We start from the raw sequence: 18,775 nt of genomic DNA on the forward strand, positions 1-18,775 counted from the left end.
TAAGGATGGTGACTAATGAAGTTTGAGGCCTGGAGGATTACGGGAACATAGGTTATATTACAAGGAGAGTCGCCATCTGCGCAATTCAGAAAAAATCGTGTTGATAGGAAGGGGTTGGGAGCAGGGCTTCTGTAGCAATGGATGAGGATACTGTGTAGGTTTGGTGGGTGGTGGAATACCAGTGTGGGAGGGGTTGGAAGTATAGTGGGTACAACATTTCTCATTTCAGGGCATAACGAGAGGTAGTGAAAAACCTGGTGCAGAACCTAATTCAGTTGTTCCAGTCCTGGATGGTACTGAGTCACAAGGGAATTCTCCTCTGTGGCCAGACAGTAGGACCTTGGGAGGAGGTGAGTAACTGGAAAGATAAGGCATGGGACATCTGTTTTCGTACAAGGTTTGGAGAATAATTACAGTCTGTGAAGGCCTGCTCATCACTACAGATGCAGTGGTCATTGGTGGCTAGCCTATATGGAAGGGACTTGGTATGAAAAGGGTGGGAGCTGTCAAAGTGGTAGTTTTGATATGGACAGAGGTACTGATGAAGCCATCTTTGAAGTGGAGGTCAACATCAAGGAAGGTGGCTTGTTGGGTTGAGTAGGACCAGGTGAATCGAATGGGAGAGAAGGTACTGTGGTTCTGGAGGAACGTCGATAGGCTATCTTCACCCTCAATCCAAATCATGAAGATGTCATCAATGAATCTGAATCAGGTAAGGGTTTCAGATTCTGGGTGTTTAGGAAGGATTCCTCTAGGTGACCCATGAATAGGTTTGCATAGGATGGTGCCATGCAGGTGCCCATAGCTGTACCTCAGATTTGTTTGTAGGTAATGCCTTCAAAGGAGAAGTAATTGTGGGTGAGGATATAATTGGTCATGGCACCTAGGAAGGAGGTTGTTGGTTTGGAATCTGTCGGACATTGGGAAGAGTAATGTTCAATGGTGGTAAGGCAACGGGCATTAGGGATGCATAGGGAAGTGGCATCAATAGTGACAAGCAAGGTACTGTATGGTAAAGGAACAGGAACTGTGGAGAGTTGTTGGAGGAAATAGTTGATATCTTTTATATAGGCAGGTAGGTTGCAGATAATAGGTTGAAGGTGTTGGGCTACGAGAGTGGATGTTCTCTCAGGAGGGGAGAGAGGAACCGACCACAATGTGACATTCTGAGTGGTTGGATTTATGGACTCTAGGAAGCACGTAGAACGCAGGAGTGCAGGGAGTGATAGGGGTGAGGAGAGGGATGGACTCTGGGGAGAGGTTCTGGGATGAGATTTGATGAAGAGAGACCAGAGATCCTGCTGGATTTCTGAAATGGGGTCACTGTGGCAGGATTTGTAAGTGAATGAATCTCACAACTGGCAGAGTCCTACTGCCAGGTAATCCTTGTGATTTAAAACAAAAGCGGTGGAGCCTTTGTCAGCAGGTACAATTGTAAGGTCGAGGTCAGTTTTTAGGTGGTGTACTGTGGTTCTTTCTGCAGATGTAAGGTTAGTTTGCATTTTGACGGATTTGGGGAATGACTGAGGCAATGTATGAGGTTAAGAAATTTGAGAAAGTTAACAGGGGGTGATTTAGGGGCAATGGGGGTGGATAATGTTGAATGGAGGAGTGAATTGTGTCCAGCAGGGTTCAGTATTGGTCTCTGGTCGAGTCTGTTTGGTAGGATTGGTGGTTTTTCCACTGTAGGGCAGGGAGAAGGAGAGAAGGCCTTTAACAAGTTCTGCATGATCGAATTTGGCAGTGGGGCATCCTACACTCTCGCCCTGGAGTCCACCTCTCTCCTTACCCATACCACTCCCCGCACTCCTACCTTGTACCTGCTTCCTAAAGTCCATAAACCCAATCACCCAGGATGCCCCATTGTGGCCGGTTACTGTGACCTCACTGAGAGAACCTCCACTCTCGTAGACCAACACCTTCAGCCTATTACCCACAACCTACCCTTCTATATAAAAAATACAAACTATTTCCTCCACCGACTCTCCATAGCTCCTGTTCCTTTAGCACATAGTGCCCTGCTTGTCACTATCGATGCCACCTCCCTTTACATCCCTTATGCCCATAGCTTTACCACCACTGAACAGTACCTTTTCCAATGCCCGGCAGATTCTGAACCAACAATCTCCTTCCTAGTCACCACGACCAACAATATCATCACTCACAATTACTTCGTTGAAGGCATTACCTACAAACAAATCCAGTGTACAGCTATGGGCACCAACATGGCACCATCCTATGCCAACCTATTTATGGGCCACCTAGATAAATCCTTCCTAAACAACCAGAATCCTAAATCCCTTACCTGGTTTAGGTCCATTGATGACATCTTGATGATCTGGATTGAAGGTGAGGACACCATGTCTACTTCCTGCAAAACCTCAACACCTTCACCCCATTTACTTCACCTGGTCCTACTCAAGCCAACAAGCCACCTTCCTCAATGTTGATTTCCACCTAAAGACAGCGACATCAGTACCGCTGTCCATGTCAAACCTACCAAACAACAATACCTCCACTTTGACAGAACTAAAAATTTTCCCTCCTGAAAACAGTTACAGGCACTGGAAATCAGTTATTAATTTTCTTGACTGAAATTTCTTTCGATAGAAAATTAACAATTTTATGAAAAGAACAGATTGCTACTCACCAGAAATATGATCTGTTGAGTTTCAGGCAGGCACAATGAAAAGACAGTCTTTTTGTTGTGCCCATCTGTAACTCAATGGATCATCTTTACTGTTAATATTCAAACCTGGAGCTTCCACTGTTTGCTTTTGATAGAATAAGTACATATACCAGGTGTACTGGTATGAAATGAGCATTAAGATACAAATGTGTTGATAGGGAACATTTTTGTGAACGAGCCTTAATTTTTTTTTTTTTGTTTGGTTGGTATGACATCTGTCAAAGATATTTAGTATACATCAAGTCATGGAACAAACATCATCATATGTTTTCATCGTGTTAACAATGTCGAATTTTGTACCAGAAAGTTCTGATTTGCGGAAAGCATTAATTTTTTTTTGTTTTCAATTGAAAAAAAGTGCGTCAGAGTTGCATCGAATGCTTGTCAAGGCGTATGGTGATCATGCTCTATCAGAAGCAACATGCAAAAGATGGTTTCAACGGTTCAGAAATAATGATTTTGATGTAAGAAATGAAGAAACATTGGAAGACCACCAAAAAGTTTGAAGATGTCGAATCGCAAGCAATATTGGATGAAGATGATACCTTGAGTCAGAAGCAGCAATGCTAAATGTTGCACAACAAACAATTTCAGACCGTTTGAAAGCTATGGGAAAGATCCAAAAGTGTGGAAAATGGGTGCCACATGAATTGAACGAAAGACAAATGGAAAACCGAAAAACAATTTGTCAAATTTTGCTTCAAAGACGTGAAAGAAAATCAATTTTGCATCGAATTGTTACTGGTGATGTAAAATGGATTTATTTTAAGAATCCTAAACAGGAAAAATCATGGGTTAATCCAGGACAACCATCAACATCGACTGCAAAACCAGATCGATTCGGCAAGAAGACAATGCTCTGTATTTGGTGGGATCAGAAAGGTGTGGTGTATCATGAGCTTCTAAAGCCCGGTGAAACTGTGAATACTAATCGCTACGGACAACAAATGATCAATTTGAACTAGGTATTGATCGAAAAAAGACCAGAATGGGCCAGAAGACATGGCAAAGTAATTTTTTTACACGACAATGCACCTACACACAAAGCAAAACTGGTTCAGGATACAATCAAAACACTTGGCTGGGAGCTGCTACCCCACCCGCTGTATTCACCAGACTTGGCCCCTTCTGACTACCATTTGTTTTCATCACTGGGACACGCATTGGCTGAGGAACACTTCGATTCCTATGAAGAAGTCGAAAATTGGGTGTCTGATTGGTTTGTTTCAAAAGACGAACATTTCTATTGGCGTGGTGTCCACAAATTGCCAGAAAGGTGGTCACAATGTATAGAAATCAATGGTCAGTACTTTGAATAAAATGTTTTTACTTTTCAATTCAAAATTAGTGTTCCATCTTCACACACACACACACACACACACACACACACACACAACGCTCATTTCATACCAGTACACCTGGTAAATCAATTATCACCTATAAAATTTTACCATTACCATGAAAACTAAATACTAAACTGAATATTGTATATAAGTCTACTAAAAAAGTGGTACAGTCGCAAACATTATATACCCTAGAATTTTTCAAAGAATGCTATGATTCACATTACCACCTTTGTTTATTGCTGTCAGAACACCACACAATACTCAACATAGTACATGAATGATGAATATTTTTATAATAAACAGTAATCTTTATGCAAGTGGCTTTCTAAATGAATGTTGTGGTTATATTCACAGCAAATTTCATTTATCCTTCAGCCTCAGCTGCACATTTTTAGTTACATGACATGCTTTGATAACTTTGGATCCTATTCCGATCTACATAAATGTGTCAGCAACCTATCTTGTTTATGTCAGAACCACATAACAGAGTACAGTACAGGCAAGATAAGTTGTTGATGCAGCTACTTCTGAAGATAATCCATAGTGATGGAAATAAGTCATCTAGTGTAGTCAAAGATGTAAGACAGGTTGTAGGTCGTAGCTCACTTAACATGAGAGTATTTGTGTGTGTGTGTGTGTGTGTGTGTGTGTGTGTGTGTGTACATGATGCAGTCTGTCGTATTTACATTCTCACTGAAAAGCATTGTTTTCACTGTATAGCCTGATATTTTCAGGTTTTTAACATTTTTGAAGGCATTAATAAAATGTATGCCACCACCCAAAATCAACAGGGATTTCAATACCTTGGTAAAAAATACATAAATGTGCCGCCAAATAACTTTGTTACTATTACTGGTTTAAAGATGATGGGTTCTTCCAGTACTTCCAGACCATGCTGTGGTCAAACTAGCTTTTGTGTTATTTTACTTTACACCTAGTGACAAAATTCTGTTTAGAATAAGTTGTGTTATACACAAAGCACAACAAAAAATGCACAAACAAACTGCATACAATTGCCTTTTATCTTTGTTTCCAGGCTCAAAGGGGTGACCTAATCATGACACACTATTTACGTACATACTTTTGTATCAGATATGCAAAAACTCTGCTACAAAATACTTGTAGAATCTTGGAAAAGCAAGTTATTACTACTAATCTATTACGAGTGAAACACTTCCAAATGTTCTGCAAAATTTTGCATGTTCTGCCATATACCAACTGAAAATTCAGTTAATGCTGCTTCAAAATATTTTTCAATTAGTGTATTTCTGGACCTATACAGAAAAATTGGAGTTAATTTTTGAGTAGTAATATATAAATTATTGGACACATTAAGCGTATTGTTGACAGTTGTTGCATTTCCACGGAAATAATGTACAACAAACTTTATATACACCTAGTACAGGAAAATATACTCAGCAGCAAAAAGTTTGGATTTCAAAAAGAATTTCAATTAAGCAGGTTATATTTCCCTTAATTAATAAATCAGGAATTATAACAATGGAAATGTTTAGTGAGTTAGCCAAGGGTTTTGACTGAGTAAAACATGATATCTTTATGTGAAAGTTAAAAGATTAGGGAACAGTAGGCACAGCACGCTCATGGTTCCTATCTTATCTGAATGATAGAAAGCAATGTGTATCTGTTCCATGTCAACCATATAATAATAAGCACTCAGATCTCAAGCAAGCAGACAAGGGTTCCCACATGGTTTGATTTTGGATTCTGTCTTGTTTCTGACATAAATAAATCATCTTTCATTTGCAGTTTGAGAAGATGCAAATTTTGTACTTTTTGCAGATGACACAAGTATAAGAATAAAAAATTGGATCAGCACCACTATTGAAAAGGCAGCTAATGAAATATTTGAAAAATCAACAGACAGCTTAAGGTGAATGGATTATCACTGAATTTTGACAAGGATCAGAACATACAGTTCAATACTTCTCAACAGCTCCACTAGCTAGAAAAATAGGTTTCTCCAACATGGAAAAAATGAGAATTAGACAGTTTTTAGGACTACAGACATCACAACTTAAATTTGAAAACCCACTGCCTCGATTTAATAAGAACCTTGGTTCAGTTATGTTTGCAATAGACATGATTGCTGCTGTAGGCAATTTAAAAATGAAATTAGCTATATCTGGTTTTAATTCAGAAAATCTGCAGAGACTCTTCAAAAATGGGTGTTTTGACAATAGCTTCACAATACATACATTAATTAATTTCCTTTATCTCTGCCAATACTTGTATATTCACGAAAAATAATGAAAAATATGAATATAACAGCAGGACCAAAAATGACTGCTACAAATACCTCGAGAGGTTAAACATTAGTGCAGAAAGGAGTCAAGAAGGTGGGAAGAAAAGAAAATTAGGGTTTAACATCCTATCAACAATGAGGTCATTAGAGACGAACCATAAGCTCTGATTGTTTCAAGGATGATGAAGGAAATTGAGCATACCCTTTCAAAGGAAACATCCCAGCATTTGCTTGTAGTGATTTTGGGAAATCACAGAAAACCTACAGCTGGATGTAGATTTGTACCGTCATCCTCCTGAATGTGATTTTCATGAGCTAAGAAAGGAGTCAGATACAAGTGTACACATCTATTCAACAACCTACACCAGCACATTAACTGTAATATAGATGATGTAGCAGGTTTTAAGCCTTCATTAAAGAACTTTCTACTGGGCAACTTCTACTCCAATGAAGAGTATCTTCACAGATACTCTTAAATTTAATGTTTTTGTCCTTTGGTAATGCATAATTAGAATCAGCACTGAAATATAGTAATGCAATGTTATCCAGAATGAGATTTTCACTCTGCAGCGGAGTGTGCGCTGATATGAAACTTCCTGGCAGATTAAAACTGTGTGCCCGACCGAGACTCGAACTCGGGACCTTTGCCTTTCGCGGGCAAGTGCTCTTGCCCGCGAAAGGCAAAGGTCCCGAGTTCGAGTCTCGGTCGGGCACACAGTTTTAATCTGCCAGGAAGTTTCAATGCAATGTTATATTACTGTATTGCATATCTCTGAGCCCACACATTGTGGGATCCATAGAATGCAACTACCACAAACATCTACACTGTCTTACGAGATCTGTTACATGCTTTCACAGAGCAGGGTTCTTCTATTTGTCTGATACACATCTTGGCCTACTCTCAATATTTATCCAAAACTGGTATCCATGTACATACGTAATCCACAAGCCAGAGTCTGAAGCATGGCGGACGGTACCTTGTGTCACTACTGGTAATTTCCTTTGCTGTTCCACTCACACATAGAGCGAGAGAAAATTGACGTCTATAAGCCTCTATACGAGCCCTAATTTCTCTTATCTTTGTGGTCCTTGTGCGAAATGTGCACTAGCGGCAGTAGTACCATTCAGCAGTCAGATTCAAATACTGGTCCTTTTCTGAATACATTTTACAAAAAGAATGTTATCTTCCTTCCAGGGATTCCCACTTGAGTTCACAAAGCTCCTCTGTAATACTCGCATGTTGATCGGACCTACAGGTAAAAAATCGAACTGCCTGTCTCTTAATTGCTTCAAAGTCTTCCTTTAATCTGACTTGGGATCCTAAACACTCGAGCAATACTCAAGAACGTGTCATACTGGTGTTCTATACATGGGCTCCCTTACATATAAATTAGACGTCCCTAAAATTCTTCCAATAAACTCGAGCTGACCATATGCCTTCCCAACTATTGTCGTTACATGCTTGTTCCATTTCATATCGTTGTGCAGTGTTACACCAAGACATTTAATTGAAGTGACTGCATCTAGCAGTGCATTTCTAATGCTGTATTTGAATATTACAGTATTGTTTTTCCTACTCACCATCGTTAACTCACATTTTCTACATTTTGATCAGGCAGCAATTCATGAAACCAACTTGAAATTTTGTTCAAGTCTTCCTATGTCTTCCTACAGTCACTCAGCAGCTACACCTTTCATACATTTCAGTCTCATCAGCAAACAGTTGCAGCTGCTATTCACAGGTCGTTTATATATACAGAGAACAAGAGCACGCTTCCCTGGGGCACTCCTGATGATCTCCTTGTCTCTGAACAACTGCCATCCAGGAAAAATTACTTGGTTTTGTTACATAAAAAGTCTTAGAACCACTTGCATATCTGAAAACCTATTTTGTATGCTTAGACATTTACTAACAGTTAGCAGCATGACTTTGTCAAATATTTTCTGGAAATCTAAGATAATAGCATCTGCATGGTGTGCTTCATCTATGGTTCACAGGATATCATGTGCAAAGAAAGTAAGCTGAGGTTCACACAGGCATTGGTTTCTAAATCTGTGCTGATTTTTGAACAGGAGCTTTGATATCTCAAGAAAATTTATTGTATTCAAACTCAGAATATTTTTAAAAATTCTGCAGCAAACGAAAGTTAAGGATATAGGTTTGTAATCTTTTGGTCTGTTCTTTTACCTTTCTTATGTACACAAGTCAAGTGCACTTTTCTCCAGTCCCTAGAGACATTTTTGGGGGAGGAAGGGGGAGGGATGTTGAGAGATTGAGATCCGTGGTAACTGTCAGCTAAGTAAGGGATGTGGAGCACTATCAGCAAAGTAAAACTGGCATTCCATCCAGACCTGGCAACTTCTTTGTTTTCAACCCTTTCAGCTGCTTCTCTGCACCCAAGATGCCTATTACTATGTACTCCATATGGGAGTCTGTGTCACAGCCAAACAACAGTATATTTTTAAGATCTTCCTGTCTGAATGATTCCTTAAACATGAGATTTAAAACTTTCCTTTTCCTTTCTTCTATTAACATACCAAACTGATCAGCTAGTTACCAGATAGAAACCTTCGACTCATTTAGCAATTTTACATAGGACCAGAATTTTCTCAGTTCTCCACAAGATCTTGTACTAAAGGTATCTGACAGTGGTAGCTGTTGAATCCTTGTGCACCTTGTGTGCAGTAGTCACTGCTTCATCAGTAGTTTCTAAATATTGTTATTAAAACATGGTGGGTCTTCTCCATTCTTAATTCACTACCCCGGCACATACTTCTCCAGCGCTTTATCTACATCCATCGCACTGGAACTAAACAATATCTATTCATTTCTAAGTGGGATGATAACAACTGCTTATCTGCTCTCTCTAGCAAAAATCTCCTAGCCCTCTTGGTGGATTTTTTAACTTTAGTAACCATCGTCACTATGATGGCCTCGCAATCACTATCAGTTCTCAATTCTGAGAATAATTTGAGCACTATTGTTTTTATGGAGGACAGTAAATTCAGGAACTGTGTTACGAATCCTTTAACAATTTACTGTGTGGTTTTTGCAGCCTGATTTTGTTCTCTGCGTTTTGACTAGCAAGCTTTCATCAGAAGACCCTAAACTACTGTCTAGTCTAAAAGAGCTCCATGTGCACTCCACAAGTACTCTGCTACCTGAGTAGCTACTTCTTTTGTATAGTGCACCCTGACCTATCAAGTGGAATCCCACAATTCTAAACCCCATAATGCAGGTCCAGAAATCTACAGATGATATTATCATAGAATTGATGTAGTCTCTGGTCGAGAGCCTGCACTCGGCTCCAAACCAAAGCCCCTCGGTCAATTCTGGGAACGATGCTGCAAATTGTGAGCCCTGCTTGCTCCCTGTGTGTGAGGCTAGCAGTCTTCACCACTTCCACCAGCCACCTGTATGAACTGAGGATGACTTCAGAACCCAACTGACAGATGTCACTGGTGCCCACGTGAGCCACAACTTACAGACGGCCATACCCTGCACACCCGATGAGGCCCCTCAGGAGACATATTGAATGCATGTTCGATTTCTTTCTGGCTTTGGAGGCTATTCCCCTAAGGGGCTCCATAATGCGTCTAACAATCGCCCACCACCACCCCCGTGTGCCTGCTTGGACCCTGCAGAAGGAGCAGCCACCTGTCCACTCACAGGGTGAATGAGCAAGGCCACACAAGCAGCCTCCACAATGACTCTCTGCGTCAAGTGATTCCAGTGATGTGAATGAGTTACCATCTGATACTCATGCTGAAGTGAGGCAGATCCACCACATCGGGTATGCTGCAAGGTGCCTCAGCAGCAGTGCCTGTGGGCAATACTTGATGTGTAAGGTGTCCCCACATGATGCACCAGGTTCTACAGCACTGCTACACACATCCTATCCACCCTAGTATTACTGACCTACGAATCAACTATAAAAGCACACAGAGAAAGCTAATTATGTAACTTGCTACCCTGCTGAAGTGTCACCGATGAAAGCTGACACATTACTGAGATATGTAAGAGGCCACTGAAAAGAAATGACAACTGCGCTACAGATTGCGCATAAAGGTAGGGAAAAAGAATATTATGCACTATTAGGAAAAATCTATTTAGGAGATGAAGAGATGAATCTGTGAATACATTACAGACGTTTATGTTCCATTCCCATTGCAACTGTGATGACAGACACAGTGTGTACTGAGACATACAAGCTGTCATTATCCCCCTGCCCCATATGCAACTGGAAATGAAACCCTAATAAGTGGTGCAATGTAAAACATGGCTGTAGAGGTGAATGAACAATAATATTCATTCCAGAAAGGCTCAAAAGAAAATCTTGGAAACTGTCATACAAAATTCTTCTTCAAATGTTTTCACAAACTTTGAAAAGAATTGTTGCAACTCAAAATTATTTATCATCATCATCACAGTATGACAAGATTACAATATGTGCATTAACAGTATTAGGGAAAGGATAGATTGCTACTCATGGTAAAGATGAACAGCGAGTTGCAGACAGCCGCAATTAAAAGTCTGTTACACATTATAGCTTTTGGCCACAGTCATCTTCAGCGAAGAATCTGACTGTTTGTGCCTGTTTTCTAGGGTGAAGAAGTCTTTGGCCTACTGTTGATATTCCATCTTGGACTTTACAATGTTTGAATATGTGCATGACTGTATTTCTAGGAGATAAATGTTTATCTACAGAAAACTCCCGAGAGGTGACAGGAACTTTCTGTGCACTCAGAGACACAACTTACTGTATGAATCTCTCTACAGCTCTTTAAATTAGAAAAAAATACAAAATCGAGGCCAGGATTTTGACATGTTTCAGATCGTATGTAAAGGTAGAAAGCAATGGCAGTTATAAAGTCATATTCAAGAAATTATTTCTCAAATCAGAGAATGATTTTGCAGGGAATACAGCAAGATTGAATTTGAGCATAAATACTGTTTTTTTCCTCTACAGGCCTATTATTAATTTATTGCCAAATAAGATTCCCCATTGTGATTTACTTGCAGATGACATTTCCACAGTTACAAGAAATGAAATCAAATACGAAATCCTTGCATGTATCAAAATATACTAGATAACTACAGCAGTGGTTTACCCTTAATATATTAAAAGTTACAGATTGTGAAGATACAGCTGACTGTTTCAAAATTAGACAATTAAAATCAGATGGCTTTAAAGTTAACCACAACCCCAGAACCTTAAAGAAGCAGATTCTGTCATATGCTTAGTAGTACATTTTGTAAACAAATCTCAGTCATGATTTTCAAACACATGTTACAGTAGCTGGCAAAAACATCTTGCATGGCCAATAAGAATATTTCCCTGAGTGGTGACACGGCCGCAATAAAGGTAGGTAGGTACTACAGCTAATTTGGCCCTCTTTTAAAATACGGAATTACCTGCTAGGTGAAAGAAATTAGGCCTAGCAGCCTATAAATAGAATACCGAGCCATGCAAAACAATTATCAGAAATATGTGTAAAGTCTTGGACGTTGAACCCTTCATGACTTTATACTTACAAATGATGTACCAGTATCTGTATATATGGACACACCTGAATGATTTTGAGTAAACTATTTTCTACATGTGACAAATAAAGAAATATTGAGAATTTCATGTTTTCTTTTCACAGATTTACAGTACATAGTCACTGAAAATCCATAACAAATTAAAAGGCAGAAACTTTCACAAAATGAATTTAATAGTAACAAAAAGAATATTATGCTCAATATTTTTGCTATTATTAACCAAAAGATTAATTGCATGATTATAGCACTATCTTCGAAGAATGTAATGGTAACTTGTGCTGGCAGCTGTAAACTGTAACTGAATTCAGATATTTGAGGTTATGAGCATGGTGACTCATTTCAGTTACTATGTTTAATAACATTGTAAATTACCATATCATGTAATTTACTAATAGCACTTCTGTTGATTAAAACAAATGTTTTAAATCTGTATGTACTGAGAGAATAAAATTCTGTTTCTGATATGTAAAGAGAGAATGGTAGATAAAGAGGGAGCAAGCATGTGGGAGGCAATGAGTGTGAGGTATGGGGTCCAGGAGAAATATTAATGTCTTCATAAATGATTCAAGGCTATGTACAACAGTTCAACACAAATTGATAACACAGACAGGTTGTTACATATATAAATACATTAGATCTACTGCATTTGCATCCCAACATCATACTCACGCAAAATATTAGCGTTTAATCTTGTGCACAAACCTGATATTTAGGAGCGTTGTTCAGAAGAGGATAGTTTCCTTGCGAATCTCCATTATGAAGAAGATGATTATCCACTAAGTTCCAGCCCCAGCTCTGATCATCAGAACCCAAAAGAGCGACGTAGCCATGGCACTGCAGCGGCGCTTCTTTCGTTGCGATTCCAATTACAGCTACGGTTCCAAGTGGACCTTCCCATATGACTTCCCATGCATGCCTCCCATGCCTAAAGCCAATTTTTCCTCTGGCAGCGTCCGTACTTTGCGCCACAGGGTTGCGATGAAGTGTAAATCCATTAGGTTTGATATAAACGTTCCTCGAACAGTCATTTGGATTCCATGCATGATAAAACGCACGCAACTTTGCTTTATACGTTGGCACAGAAGAAAGTAAATCTGACTTAAGAGCTTCCTCCGCCAATTTTCTTATGCAATGTAAGCGCCACACGTCATTATTTTCATCATTCAAAAACCTGTACCAATTCTTGCACACGAGTGAGCAGTTTCTTAGATCGTGAAGGTCCAAATAAGAAAATATAACTTCCAAAACATTGTCTGGCAGCGTCACTGACAACTCTTCTACCATTTTGCCGGTTCCTACTAACGCACGGAACAAACAAGGAATAATGGGATAAACTAACCAATGAAAAACGATCCCCATTATCAACTTCCGGTTCAATTTTCATCATTCCTTTTAACCGGAAGTACCTTGCACCACGTGACTTCGTCCGACCAACCAGCTGTTTAGCATTGTGCCTGCCGCCAAGCTCATCTCAGGTGTAGGTACTCGAAAGGGTGGTATTTTGTACGAAGTTCTGTGCTCGATTTTGAAATGTAAAGTAACGGTTGAAGCGTAACTATGTGAAACGTGTATGTTTTGGCTACGCTGTATTCGAAGAGGAGACAATATTTTAGTGTGAACAGTGAGAAAGAGTGGAGAAATGTTGAGCGTTTGCAGTCGCCATTTTGCAGCATCGAAGAAGGCTGACCTGATCGTTGGCGAAATGACCAATTGATTTTGAAAGAACTGACAAACTGCTTGAAGGAATTTTTTATACCATTAAAGTGTCAGGAGTCCCATAATGACCCAGCAAAACAATACAGTGAATTTTCTGATTCATGATTCGAATGGTACGTACTGAAACATTCACAGTGCATGCGAGTCTTAAAAGACGAACATAGTTCGCATTACCGACGTGATACGTTGTGGATGGTGTTGTCTTATCACCTTTCACTTGAAGATGGATTGTCGAAGGTTTTTATATCCAAGATGTGTTATGGTACTGACGCTATGCACTTTCAGTTGACGCCCACGCAGCAAGCAAAGTCGGTTGATCAACAGTCGCTGGTAACCACGTATCGCTTGTTGAAGAATGTTATCCTACTTAACTTGTGAGGAACAGCGGTATTTTCGTTCGTGGATAAATTTGTATACATTTGTATGTGCTGAGACGTTGACTGCGGGTATTGAATAATGAAACAAACACATGTTTGCATCTTTTGTAATTTATGAAAACATTCAGTGAACGCCTGCTGGATTTATTCTTACAAGATTTTTGCCGTGCAAGGTACAGCATATACACGACGGGTAAACATGTTCTGTCTATTAATGAAATGATTCATTCTCAATTCATGAACGAAGTTCTATATTGTATCGTCAATCAGTTGAAATCGACTCCTATTCTGGAACTGTTTGTAATCCGTTGTTTGTAACAAACTGATGCGTGACTTAAACGTATCTGTTGTATGATACTGACACTCTTACAATGAAGTCATAAATCCATAGATTTTTTTTTTTTTTTGTGTACTCTCGGATTGCCGTTGTTAAAATGTGTATGGTGAGGTTTTGAAAATCAGTGCAGTATTCCAAGAGGGGGCGGCCAAAGTGTTTAACGGGAGTCATATGTTGTGGTTTCAGAGAGCGGTTTTATAAAGGAATGTCCGACACTTCTAATTTGTTTTCATTGGGTGCAACACATGTTTACTGTGAACATGTAAGATGGCTGTGACAATCTTCTTGCAGCCTGCTTACAGTAGAAACTACTTAAGAACCTGCTAGGGACATCACAATAATGCTTTCCCAAACTGAAGTGTAACTATTGGAGTGTTTCGTGGTAAATAATCGAGTTTACTAACAATAATAGCATCGGTTAACTTGGGTCCTTGAGGCGTAATGAGAGAAAATGACGTATTTCACTAAATAATAACGTGGTGACCTGGTCCTGTGCATTATGCATACGTGTGACCCTATCGAGTAAATAAATAAGTTTAGTGGAAGTTCTGTATAAGCTCTTGCTGGACAACATTTCACAAAAATTTCGCAGAGTTTTTCAATGTGTGCTGCTACAGTTTGACTACCATGTGTTTTTTACCCCAAGAATGTAATGGACACATTTAGAATCTCGTTGTAATAAAATTAGAGGTACATGTTCATGTCTTAGCCCCAAGTATTAGAATATTTTTTTGTTGAAGTGAATTCAGTGTACCACTAGCTGTTTTTGTTCATCTAGAGCACATGTAACCAGTAGGCATTACAGTTTTTTTTATGTACTTACTGGTAAGCCCAACTTTCATAGTAGGAAGATTGGTAATTTTTGTATTCGCATTTTACTTTCCATTGTTGTAGCCTTTAGCACTAATTATCCAGTTTTCATAATGCAACACACCTGTGGAGACCAATTACTTAGATTCAATAGTCTTTCCTAATATTTTAAATTTTGGGAGATTTTAGCATTTTTTAGCTTGATTTATTTCTGATGATTTATTTCTGATTATGAATGTACATGCACCTTCTTGGCTCCCTTTCAGTTTGTTACCACTGGCTTCATTGCGCATTAACATTTGTTGGCTTGGGAAACTGAGTTATCCCCTTTTCACCTAACTTATAGGCCTATCTCCGTATACCCTGCAGATCAATATGTTGCCACAGCCAATATTAAAGAGGAGGCCACTGTCACTCTGGCTACCAAACCCAACGATGAATTAATATAGCTAAAGCAAAAGCGAAGCACCAACGCTTATTAACCCTCACAGAAAGAAAAACATAATCTGAATCTGGTTGCAATCTCCAGATTGTGGATTCTCAGAATGTCTGTCTTTGGCCTGCACCTCAACAGGTATGGGAAGTGGAGGTTGGCAAAACTTATAGGTGACAGCATAGGTGGGGGTGGTGGGATCACTCATGGGAAAATTCCGGTAGTTGTGGGTGTTAGAGCTGTACCTTTTTTAGATTGAAGTCAGCTGATAGGTATTCCTGCTTAAGGGAAGTCTCTCTAACAAAGAAACCACTTTCTACAAAGCTTGGGTATCCGATTAATGAGGGAATTAGATATTTCATCAAAATATACAAGGTATTAGAGATAAAGTTAGTGAACTGCTTATAGATGTTGACTCTGAAATTATTGGTATATCTGAACACTTCTTAAATAAGGAGATAATTCAGAGGCTTCCTTTACCAGGATACAGGTTGGCTGGCAGCTTTTCTAGGAGCTCTTTGCGGTGTGGGGGAGTAGCCATGTATGCGAAAAACGGTATCCCATTTGAGTCAATTGATGTTTCAAAGTACTGCACTGAAAAGGTGTTTGAATGTTGTGCAGGTGTGGTTAAATTTAGTGGAGCTAAACTTCTTACTGTTGTTATTTATAGATCCCCAGACTCCGATTTCACAACATTTTTGCTAAAGCTAGAGGAGGTTCTTGGTTCACTTTATAGGAAATACAAAAAGTTCGTTATATGTGGTGACTTCAATATTAATTGTATAAGTGATTGTGCAAGGAAAAGGATGCTGGTAGACCTCCTTAATTCATATAATCTTATGCAAACCGTATTCTTTCCAACGAGAGTGCAAGGGAACAGTAGAACAACCATAGACAATATTTTTGTTCATTCGTCATTATTAGAAGGGCATTCTGTTAGCAAAAAGGTGAATGGCCTTTCAGATCATGATGCACAAATTTTAAGTCTAAAATATTTTTGTGCTGCAACACATGTTAAATATAGTTACCAACTTTTTAGGAAAGCTGATCCAGTTGCTGTACAGACTTCTGTAAACCTTATCAAGGAACAAGAGTGGTAAGATGTTTATAGTGCTGATACAGTAGACGATAAATATAATGCTTTCCTCAAGACTTTTCTCGTGCTCTTTGAAAGTTGCTTTCCGTTAGAACGTTCAAAACAGGGTACTAGCACAAACAGGCAGCCTGGGTGGCTGACTAATGGGATAAGAATATCTTGTAGAACAAAGTGGCAATTATATCAAAACGTTAGAAACAGTCAAATCTAAATGCAGCAGCCCATTACAAACAGTATTGTAAGGTGCTTAAAAAAGTTATTAGGAAGGCAAAAAGTATGTGGTATGCAGATAGAATAGCTAAGTCTCAGGATAAAATTAAAACCATATGGTCAGTCGTAAAGGAAGTGGCTGGTCTGCAGAGACAGGTCGAGAATATAGAATCAGTGTGTAGTGGGGATGTCCGTGTTACTGATAAGTCGCATATATGTACAGTACTTAATAATCACTTTCTGAATATAGCAGGTGAACTAAATAGAAACCTAGTCCCAACAGGGAATCATATAGCGCTCTTAGAAAAAAGTGTTCCGAGACTGTTACCTGAAATGCTCCTCCATGATACTGACAAGAGGGAGATTGAGTTAATAATTAAATCACTAAAGACCAAGAACTCTCATGGATGTGACGGGGTATCTAGCAGAATACTGAAGTATTGTTCCACGTATGTTAGCTCAGTACTTAGCCATATCTGTAACTTTTCCTTTAGGAGTGGTCGGTTTCCTGACCGATTAAAGTACTCGGTAGTGAAGCCACTTTATAAAAAGGGAGACAGGGATAATGTTGACAATTATAGACCTATTTCTATGCCATCGGTGTTTGCTAAAGTTATCGAGAGGGTTGTATATACAAGGTTACTGCAGCATTTAAATTCACATAATTTGCTGTCAAATGTACAGTTTGGTTTTAGAAATGGCTTAACAACTGAAAATGCTATAGTCTCTTTTCTCTGTGAGGTTTTGGACGGATTAAATAAAAGATTGCGAACGTTAGGTGTTTTCTTTGATTTAACGAAGGCTTTTGACTGTGTTGACCACAAAATATTACTGCATAAGTTGCAGTAACATTATGGAGTAAGGGGAGTAGCTTACAATTGGTTCGCCTCCTACTTTAAGAACAGAAAGCAGAAGGTAATCCTCCGCAATATTGAGAGTGGTAATGATGTTCAGTCCCAATGGGGCACTGTTAAATGGGGTATTCCCCAGGGGTCGGTGCTGGGGCCACTGCTGTTTCTTGTTTATATAAATGATATGCCTTCTAGTATTACAGGTGATTCAAAAATATTTCTGTTTGCTGATGACACCACCTTGGTAGTGAAGGATCTTGTGTGTAATATTGAAACATTATCAAATAATGTAGTTCATGATATAAGTTCGTGGCTTGTGGAAAATAATTTGATGCTAAATCACAGTAAGACTCAGTTTTTACAGTTTCTAACTCACAATTCAACAAGAACTGACATTTTAATCAGACAGAATGGGCATGTTATAAGCGAGACGGAACAGTTCAAGTTCCTAGGCGTACGGATAGATAGTAAGCTGTTGTGGAAAGCCCATGTTCAGGATCTTGTTCAGAAACTAAATGCCGCTTTATTTACCATTAGAACAGTATCTGAAATAAGTGACATTTCAACACGAAAATTAGTATACTTCGCATATTTTCATACGCTTATGTCATATGGTATTATTTTTTGGGGTAATTCTTCTGATTCAAAAAGGGTATTTTTGGCTCAAAAACGGGCTGTTCGAGCTATGTATGGTGTAAGTTCGAAAACCTCTTGTCGACCCCTATTCAATAGTCTGGGAATTTTGACATTGCCCTCACAGTATGTATTTTCTTTAATGTCGTTTGTTGTTAGCAATATTAGCTTATTCCCAAGAGTTAGCAGCTTTCACTCAGTTAATACTAGGCAGAAATCAAATCTGCATGTGGAATGCACTTCCTTGACTCTTGTGCAGAAAGGAGTGCAGTATTCTGCTGCATCCATTTTCAATAAGCTACCACAAGAATTCAAAAATCTTAGCAGTAGCCCAAACACTTTTAAGTCTAAACTGAAGAGTTTCCTCATGGCTCACTCCTTCTATTCTGTCGAGGAGCTCCTGGAAGAGCTAAAAAATTAAGCAAATTCCAGTGTTACATTCTTGATTTTCTTTATTTAAACTAACGAC

General features: G+C 39.0%; 2 protein-coding genes across 3 annotated transcripts in view; one reads left to right on the top strand and one right to left on the bottom strand.

The window, feature by feature from the left end:
* LOC126235800 (F-box/SPRY domain-containing protein 1) overlaps window positions 1-13,130 on the bottom strand; it is an 80,419-nt gene extending 67,289 nt beyond the window's left edge. The window contains exon 1 of the mRNA XM_049944620.1: window positions 12,546-13,130. Within this exon, the coding sequence (XP_049800577.1) occupies window positions 12,546-13,127 (582 nt within the window). The 5' untranslated portion in view covers window positions 13,128-13,130. The remainder of the gene's footprint in view (window positions 1-12,545) is intronic.
* Window positions 13,131-13,296: 166 nt separating this feature from the next.
* Window positions 13,297-18,775, top strand: part of LOC126235799 (transcription factor Dp-1) — a 197,274-nt gene continuing 191,795 nt past the window's right edge. Inside the window, exon 1 of one of the 2 annotated variants that reach the window (XM_049944619.1) lies at window positions 13,297-13,672. In XM_049944619.1, coding sequence (XP_049800576.1) covers window positions 13,624-13,672 — 49 coding nt within the window. In that variant the 5' untranslated portion in view covers window positions 13,297-13,623. The other variant, XM_049944618.1, reaches the window with a different exon arrangement.

Source organism: Schistocerca nitens, chromosome 2, assembly GCF_023898315.1.
Source record: "Schistocerca nitens isolate TAMUIC-IGC-003100 chromosome 2, iqSchNite1.1, whole genome shotgun sequence".
Taxonomy (NCBI): Eukaryota; Metazoa; Arthropoda; class Insecta; order Orthoptera; family Acrididae; genus Schistocerca; species Schistocerca nitens.